At 50.0% G+C, this 9,466-nt stretch overlaps 3 protein-coding genes across 3 annotated transcripts; all 3 read left to right on the top strand.

Moving 5' to 3' along the window:
- Positions 1-1,848: 1,848 nt before the first annotated feature.
- COL26b_006525 (uncharacterized protein) lies at positions 1,849-4,522 on the top strand (the record flags this gene model as incomplete). The annotated part of the gene is made up of 2 exons (XM_053179341.1): positions 1,849-2,753; positions 3,829-4,522. 2 exons carry the CDS (start codon positions 1,849-1,851, stop codon positions 4,520-4,522), a joined length of 1,599 nt encoding a protein of 532 aa, XP_053036778.1.
- A 1,077-nt stretch (positions 4,523-5,599) lies between these two features.
- On the top strand, positions 5,600-7,386 carry COL26b_006526 (uncharacterized protein; the record flags this gene model as incomplete). The annotated part of the gene is made up of 2 exons (XM_053179342.1): positions 5,600-6,131; positions 6,284-7,386. The coding sequence occupies 2 exons, from the start codon at positions 5,600-5,602 to the stop codon at positions 7,384-7,386; spliced, it is 1,635 nt and encodes a 544-aa protein (XP_053036779.1).
- An 880-nt stretch (positions 7,387-8,266) lies between these two features.
- Positions 8,267-9,094, top strand: COL26b_006527 (uncharacterized protein; the record flags this gene model as incomplete). Its single annotated transcript, XM_053179343.1, has 1 exon — positions 8,267-9,094. The coding sequence occupies one exon, from the start codon at positions 8,267-8,269 to the stop codon at positions 9,092-9,094; it is 828 nt and encodes a 275-aa protein (XP_053036780.1).
- Between the last annotated feature and the right edge of the window lie 372 nt (positions 9,095-9,466).

Genomic DNA, 9,466 nt, shown 5'->3' on the forward strand with positions numbered 1-9,466 from the left:
CCAGGACATACTGCCTGGATGATTCCCGATACTATCAACGATTTTCCTTTTTTAAATTCTAAGCGCCAGTCCACGCCAAAACCCTCAAGGTTCTGATGATCGCAGCTGTCCTCCGCGGGTAAGTGTAGCCTATGGCTCATGGTCAATCTACCTTGCAACCCTTGCGGACCCAACAAAACCTGCATAGAGTTCTTGTGCCGCCGCGTCGACCTCAGCGACCACCCGCGATGTCACCATTGTCTTCCACTACTTCTGACGCTTAATCGAGCGCAACATAACACGCATGACCGCGACGATTGAGAGCATCATTCACGAGTGGCTCGATTACCTCAGTGAGGCGGACTTGTCCGAACGGAAGCAACTTCTGGACACTGTTCTTCAGACCTGTGACTCGGAGCCATCTCGAGGCGGATGGCGTCGCCAGCTACAGCTCAAAGTACTGAACAACGCTGTATCTAGGTGCTTGCTGTTGGTGAGGGACATTGCTCTTCTCAAGGACCTTAACGCGAAATTAAGGGATCCAGCCCATAGGATTCGAGCTTTCAGAGATGTCACGAACTGCCTCATGTTCGTGGAACAGCTTGTCTGATGATGTAAGCTGTTGTCTCGCTCATCCAACGTACGTGTCTTTAGCTAGAAGTTCGCAGATTCCGAGACTTACGACCCGTATTGGAGCGACTTTGCTAAGAATCGGGGCTTTCAAGTACTAGGAGATGATGATTCTCGCATTCAAGAGCTCGTTGAGATAACATGGGACGCTGCCAATAGAACGACCTGAGCGACTTTCAACGTCTGATTATGCCGGTTGGTGGTTGTCTGTGGCGGAGGTTGCGGGGACGCCTATATTGTAGAGCTTTGCCAGCCGGGTAGTGTCAGTCGGCTACCCGAGGTGTACCCTACAATCTTGAGTATTGTACCTAATACTTCTATTCGTATAAGGACGACAGTAGTTAAGAAAACGATAGGAGTAGTAATAAGGATAACGACGATGGACGACGACGATGGACGATGACGATGGACGAGGATGATAGATGACAATAATAGACACTGCCCGCCTAGCATAGTACAAGTATGGAAAAGGGGACCAAGCAACCCTGCTGGAAATAACCCAAGAGGTATCGAACACAAAGGTGCTACTACACTCATTACTGAGACAGCCATCAAGCGCATCCATCAGAAGTAACTATAATTCCGCAGTCGCGCCGACCGTCTCTATCATCCAGTGCTCCGCGATACTGAGGGCTTATTCCGACGCATAAGTTAGAAATCGTCACGGACACCATCGACGACACCATGCGTGGAAGATGAGATCACTTCGACGAAGTAGACCTAACTGAACGGCAGGAGCTTGTCCAGAGAATTTTACACAACTGTCTCTCGGACCCGGACTTCGCAAGTTCTCGTACTGCGGAGCGCGTCAAGTTGTTGGGCCAAGCGAGAGGATGGTGTACACTAACGGCGACGGACCTTGACCTCTTGAAGGGAATTGACGAGAAACTTCAGAACCCGATCAGCAAGCGCGATACCTACCGTGAATTCATCGACATGCTCAGGCACATTCATAAGCTAGTTTGGTGGTGTGAGTCACCAATTCATTTGCTTGAACGAATGATCATTAGCTAACGAGTTTGCAGTCACAGAAAGACCAACGAAGCCCAGCGAACATTGGCATAGTCGCAGCGAGGCCGAAAGACAGAAGGTACGTGGATTGCCAAGATATCATTTGGTGGATTGGAGAAGGTAACCATGTGACAGGCCTTGAAGCGTGATGGAGGACGCTGCTTGTTCACGCGGGCAATTTGCGAAGTGTGCCCCATCGTGCCCTTCTGGACGGTGAACAGGTCATCAATGATCGACGGACTGCTGTCACTCGTGAGAATCCTCTTTGATTTCGATGTCTCTGCCCGGCTTGAAACTAGCTTCGCTTCTAGAAACGACGATAACACGGCGCCGGGCGAGAACAATATCGTGGACAAATGTTCCAACATGCTGTGCCTCAGCCCGGAGTTGCGTCGGTCCTGGGAGAGGGGACTTTTTGGTCTAGAGCCCGTGGGCCACTGCCGAAGGCTGAAGGGCTCTGAGGACTCTTGGGAAGTCATGGACGCGAAGCTCAGTGAACTCGATCTTGATGGCACTGGTAGCGAGGAGGACGAGACAATCGATGCAAAGCTGTCGTCGATATTCACCTCTGCCTCCGACACGGAACCAGTCACGACGCACAATGTTTCCAGCAAACAGTCAAGTAAAGTCGGCATGGACCTCGACAACGACTCCGAGAAGCCGCGGACAGATGAGAAGGGCAAAGTGCCCGAAACATTCAGCAAGGGACGCCCGCTTCTCAAGCAGGACATTGACGATGGGTCCGAGTACGGCATCGTGCTCCGCTTCCATTGGCTACCTGCCACGACCCTGACCAGCCTTAACGCGGAGAGCCCCCCCTTGGACACGAATCCACGCGACATACAGGCACCCCTCGACAACTCCAAGTCGAAACACCATGCATTTTCAGGTCGTCCGGTTACCAACGGACGTATCATCAGGATCTGGGCAAAGACCCCGGATGAACTACCCAATTGGGACGCGTTGCAACTTCAGTGGTTTGCTCTCAGGGTTCTCCGCTTGGGAGGAGATGTTGACCCTGAGATCTACAACCCCCACTGGACTGACAACGACGAGAACTTCTCTCGTCGAGTTGTAAACGACAGAGAAGGCCTCAGGCAAGAGCTGTTTATGGAGATGGTCTTATCCACGAGGTATTCCACGAATACCTACGAATATTCCAATGCGGGGGGACAATGATAGTGACAATAATGATAACAGAAACGGCCCTTTGGTACTTGAAACCTAAAGGAAAAGTCAATATGAACCACCTGTGAGGGCCGTCTTTCTTCGCATAGGTCCCTTGTGTGCTATGTGTGAGTGGTGCTGCTTATTATGATTACGTGCGTACTAGGTAATCCGACCTGGACGGTGATTTAGCAAGGTCGTATCCCCGAATCCTTTCACATCCTTTAAAAGTAGTTTGCCAAGTACAGAAGGGAAATTTCCTGCAAGTTTCGCAAACCCTCCGTCAAAATTGTCAATTCTCGCGACATGGACGTCACTAACGAGCCTCCCGAGAGCATTCTAGGCGCCCGGATCGACTATGTTGACGACGACTTAACAGAACGACAGCGACTAATCAAAAGTGTCCTTACAGTCTGTCAATCAGATCCGGGTCTTGATGGTATGCGGTTCGAGAATGATCTCAAGTTTCTGGAGCAGGCGGTATGTTGGTGTACGCTCATGGTCATGGACATCAAGCAACTCAGGTACCTCAATGAGCGTCTCCATTCAAATGACCAGAAACGTTGTTACTCAGACCTCATTGAATGTCTGATGTATGCGGGAGAGCTTGTGTATTGGTGTAAGTCGCTCTTCTCGAAGTCTCGTAAGCGTATACTGACATTTCTCCAGTTGGAAGAGACCCGGCCGAGCCGTGGGACCAAGGCCGCGTTGTTATTCGCAATGAAGCTGAGAAGAATAAGGTTCTATATCGTCCGAAAGACAAAAATATACTGTAGCTAACCGCTCTTCAGGTCATCATGCGCGACCAAGGTCTCTGTGTGGCCACACACAACCCGGCTGACGAGGCCTGTCATATTGTGCCACTTTGGACACTCAAATGGCACTACACAATGAATAAAACTGTATCCTCCTGGGACGCTCTATTTGGACCTATACTGTTGCCTATGTCAGGAACAAATTCATGTCCCAGGACAGAAACAGGGAGAACAGAGTTGCGGAGCGTAATATCGTGGACAAGTGTTGTAACATGATTTGTCTCAGTGGGCAGATGCGTCAGTGTTGGGAGAAGGGACTGTTTACCTTTGAGCCCGTGGGTTACTGCCGGCGAAGCAAGGTTGCTGGAGAAGTCTCTGAGCTTTCTTCGATCGTCGCCTCAACCAGCATCTCCGACTCAACTGCAACGACAGCGCATACCGATAGCATGCCATCGACTCAAGAGGCCACTGTCAAAGCCAGGACGCCAGACGCGAACGATGACGAGGCGTCGGATCTTTTCAACGAGGGACGGCGACTACAGGAGAGTGACATCGATGCTGGAAAAGAGTACGGAATCGTCCTTCGTGTTCGATGGCTTCTCAAAACGACGACCTTGTCAAGCTTGATGGACTCGGCACCTCCCCTGGACACTGACCCGCGAGACCTACAGGAATCTTGGGAGGAGCTTTACGAAGAGTTGGAAGGCCTTTCAGTCCTTCCCAAGAATGGCGAGCTAATTCGGATCTGGGCCCAAGACCCCCAAGAGCTTCCCAACTGGACAGCTCTGGAGCTGCGATGGACCGCACTCCGAATTCATTGCCTTTCTGGGAGAGCCAACCCTGAGAAGTATAACCCGGGTTTTAGTGACGTTGATGAACAGTTCTGGATAGACTTGGCGGATTATCTTTACGTCAAGGACAACAAAGTTGCTTTCGAGCAGCTTCAGGCTAGGATGGATGCCTATGTATATCCAGATTGAGGGCGCGCGCGACTGTGACCATCATGAAGCGAGAGTTGGACGGCGCAACAGGTGGCGGTATGTCGGTTTCGACGATGAGATCGCAAGAGAAAGGTCATTGGCAGTCTAGTCTCTAGTCTAGAATCCAATACACAGGGTGCCCCATCATGTAAGTTCTATTCACTCTGCATCAATTGCTGTTCGTCGACCTTGTCAGAACTTTCGCTACCTAGGGTTTGGTGAAGAGCCTGTTCCGTGATGCACCCTACAGCTCTCAAATGGTCACCTTGAATCAACAGTACTGCTACATGAGAAATCTGACGCAGAAAAGTCACCCTGTTGCGAATCATAACGGTCTCTCTGAAGAGTCGACGTTCAAGACCATATCGACTTCCATGAGGTCAACTTGCACATTCCCGATAACATACAACACAGCATCATACGGGTTAGCATGCAACAGACAACATCATTGAAGCTCAAAGCATGAAAGCTAGCTCAGATAATATGCCTTGATCTGAGGCACAGCAACAGCAAAAGCCTTCTAGTTACGTCAGGTCTCCGCTGTGAGCGACTTGCTTGCTGAACAGCTAGCTTCATCGATGAGCCGCTGCTCACTCTCCTCAGCCTCACTGAAATGGGCAAGGGAAACCAGTCATGCGTAGACCTGCAGAACGACACAGCACTCAGCCCCCAATTCGTGGGCTAGTAGGGAGAAATTGGACTCAGCCACCGTAGACATCCAATTACCCATTTGGGTATTCTTACTTGAATAATCCAATCACATAGCAGTCTCGCTAACGTTCATTATCCGCTTTTGGAAGGTGATCCTTCTGCGACCGTTTCCTTGGCAGCCATGCATCGCCCGCACGTCAATTGTCCAACGAGGCAAGCGATAGAACATGACTGAGCCAAAGGCAGTTAGATTTGTTGGTACACAAGGTAAGCTTCGGGCGCACAACAATTATCGTGACGTCTGACTAAGATGCACAATGGCATATAAGAGCGAGCATTGTTGGAGATAAATCAATCAGTACAATTTAATTCATCATAAGCTTCTCAATATATCGACCGAACCGATTCTTCGAAACTACACTTCAAATGAATTCCACTGTGTTTCTCGGTCTGCTGGCTTCAGCTGCAACCGCAGCGGCAGCAACCATTCCATCTGATGAAGTTCCTCTCATCGGTCCTTCATTTCTTTCCAACTTTGACCCGACGAATGCTCGGTCTGTCCTCAACGCCACCGAATCTTTCCCCGCCATAATCGATACTCTCTTTGAGAGCGATGTTCTCAACAAGACGGACCTCGTATTCACCGTTGACGTGTTCTCGGCCGCAACCAATAAGTCTCTCTATAGCTACTTCCACGCTGGAGATGAGGGAAAGCAGGGCTTGACGGCCGGGGTACTCAACGACCAGACTATTGGGCGTATCGGCAGTGTGAGCAAGCTCTTCACTGTCTATGCCATCATTGCCAAAGCCGGAATTGAGGTGTTCAGTCACCCGGTGACGAAATACCTTCCTGAGCTTTTGGGCAACTCATCGGGCGATCCTCTCAAACATGTCCGTTGGGAGGATATCACTGTCGGGGCGTTGGCGGCACAGCAAGCGGGCTCTGGTGGAGCATCAAGTAGGCAATCCATTGGATCTCTGCGAGCGACTGTTGCTGACATGTAAATCAGATCTTTTGAATAAAACAACGATTGAAGAGCTTGCTGCCATCACTCCTGAAGGTACGACAGCTTACATGCCAGCGGCTCTCGCATTGACTGACTTCTCTAGATCTCTTCACCTACATGCGAGACAACAAAAGACCAGTGGTTTCGCCCTTCCGGAATGCCGTCTACTCCGATTCGGGTTTCGCTCTGCTCGGTCAAGTTCTCGCCCGTCTCTCAAACCAGACTTACGAGGATGCTGTCCGAGATATCCTAGCCAACCCTCTGGGACTCAACAGCACAACCGCTAGCGTGCCCAAGGGTACTGAAGTCAACGCCATCAATCGTGCGCTTTTCACTGATGTGACGTCCTATGGCCTTGACGTCCCTATTGTCTACCCATCCGGCGGAATTTACTCCAACGCTGCCGACCTTCGTACTCTCGGTCTCTCCATCCTCAACTCAGAGCTGCTTTCGCCAGCCACTACCTCGCAGTGGATGAAGCCCTTTAGTGGGACCGGTACACTTATCGAGCTTGTCGGCGCACCCTGGGAGATCACCCGTCTCGCGATCCCTGCCACGCCGGGATCGAACCGCACCCGCATCTCTGATTTGTACATCAAAGCCGGCGGGAATGGTGATTATGGATGCATTTTTGCGCTCTCTCCCGACCACGGCATTGGATTCTCAATCTTGGTGGCTGGTATTACCTCCGGCGCTGCTCGCTGGGTGATTCGCGACATAATTGGCGAGTTGTTTATCCCAGCAGCCGAGGCCGCTGCCGCCGAGAATGCGAAACAGAATATTGCTGGTATTTTTGAGACTCCAGATGGAAGAAACATCACTCTTACCATCGACGACGGTCACCCGGGCTTAGGCATCCAATCAGCCTCATTGGAGTCGCTAGCTGGGGGCTCAATGCGTCTCTACCCATCCGGCATGTACTCCAGCTCCAGGTCTCTCTCCGCTCTGTACAACACTAAGGGCACCTTCAGAGCCGCGCTTCGTGGGATTATGTATGGAGTCCCTTTTCCGGCCCGAGCTGCGTCAGAAGGCGGTACTGGCGGGTTGTTCGACAACCAGTATTCTTGGATGGACATCGGCTTTGTTGATGGTGAGGATGAATTTATCTTGACTATTGAGGATGGAAAAGCGATGAGTGTGGAAGCCGCCATTGGAGGCGAGCAGATGACATTTGAGAGAGTTGAGTCACAGCTCTTCACTCATTGAATGCAAGACATAGATATATATATCGTCATAATTGCTAGACAAGTTAGCATGTGAACTTTCATAAGGAGTCGGTCTGCGCTATCCCTAATGTTCACTTCTTGTGCACTCCTGTCGACCAATTCCCATTGTCACGACAGAAAGGCCGACGTGTATCCTAGAAACCGTGATTACCACATTTCAGAATTAAAGTTGTCTGAGATGTTGAGAAGCAGGATGTTCTGAAGTTTTGTGCCGCTTCTCAACATCTCAGACAACTTTAATTCTGAAATGTGTTATCTAGACCATATAGCTAGCCACTTTCAAGAAGAGACCAGAGGTGGTGTTTACGAAACCCATTGGTAATATCAGCATGATTTGTAAGAGATGATTTGTCATTTTCAAGCCTTGATTGCCCAAGCGAGAAGCCAGAGGTAGATCTCGTGCCATCTCCTCTTTAGGATACCCACTGCGGGCTATTACAACTCTCCGTAGTCGAAGCTTGGCGTTCGAATATTTCCTAAAGTGGTCCTCGGAAATACTAATCATTGGCTGTACTACGCATGCCACTCGGTAATATCAGTGATTGGGTGAATTGCTGAATATGGAAGGCCGTCTGCATGTACTGCTCTTTACATACGTGACAAAGGTGTGGATCTGATGTTCTAATGGATGTTTTTGAATATAACAACGTTGTTATTCATCACGCTACTGCGAAAAGTATAGTATAAATACAAATACATACGAAAGTTTGAAATTTGATCCTGGCGGGATATAGAACGACAAAGCAACTCGGTTGGCATCAATATACGCGCACGTTGAGGGAGTTTGTTTTTTTCTAGTTGCGGGCTTCCTTGATCTACTTTATATCTTCCATTACCCCCTTTCAGGCCACATGCCCAGAATGAACGAGGACCAGCCCCAGCTACTTCAACAGAGATATGGACATCGACTACCGGATGGCATGAGAAACTCGCCATGGTCTCCTACGTTTGATCTTCTTCTTAGCCACACATCCGTCCGCTCCTACCTCCCAGACGCGCTCCCCGATGGCACTCTCGAAAGCCTCATTGCAGCTGGCCAGAGCGCATCCACCTCTTCGATGCTCCAAACCTGGAGCGCAGTTGCCATAACCGACCCAGTCCGCAAGACCCAGGTTGCAACTCTTGCCGGCGATCAAGACTTCATACGTCAGGCACCTTTGTTCATTATTTTCTGCGCCGACCTCAATCGCCTCGCGAACAACTCAAAGCGTCTGCAGCAACCGAGCCCTGCTCTTGAAAAAATGGACATGTTCGTCATGGCGTCTATCGACGCAGCTCTGGCAGCCCAGAACATGGCCGTTGCGGCTGAGTCACTGAATCTCGGCATGTGCTACGTCGGAGCTACTCGAAACAATGCGGCTAAGCTCACGGAGCTCTTGGAGCTTCCACCTCGTGTTATTGCGCTGTTTGGAATGACTGTTGGAAAGCCTGATCAAAGTTCTTTGAACGCGATTAAGCCCAGGTTGCCATTGAATGAAGTACTGCACAGAGAGTTTTGGCATGCCGAGGGCCAAGAGGAACGGGTTTCTTCTTATGATCAGACACTTGGGTCCTTCTACGAGCGCCAATACCAACTCCAAGGAAGGATCTGGAGTGAATACATCGCCACATTCATCGGAAAGGACAGCTTGGACGGTCGCGAACGTCTCAGAGAAGTCCTAGATGAGCAAGAGTTTGGATTTTCCTGATAAAATGCTGAACCCAGTGTCAGTTCAGATTATTGAAGCCAGGCCACGGGTGCAACCCATGGATTGATCAATCGAATTTAAATTTGTATATTAGGGTACTTTTAGAACCAACGTTAAAATCTAGAGTCACAGTTGCAAATACCTTGTTTGCGTACGTGACCTTCCCAAGACCATGATCCATCTATTTGAATGACTGATCGACCACAGACGAGTTTGCTGTTGACCTAAGCAGAAGGTCTTTAGAGTTCGGTGGTTTCTTCGATGACCGGGATCGTTCTCCGTGCTGTATCATACTAGACCGATTCGTGGTCTTCGAAAACATGCGCCTCCAGAGTTGACTTGCGCTAGGCATACATGCCACAAACACCCCCA

Source organism: Colletotrichum chrysophilum, assembly GCF_026319265.1.
Source record: "Colletotrichum chrysophilum strain AFK26 chromosome Unknown scaffold_48, whole genome shotgun sequence".
Taxonomy (NCBI): Eukaryota; Fungi; Ascomycota; class Sordariomycetes; order Glomerellales; family Glomerellaceae; genus Colletotrichum; species Colletotrichum chrysophilum.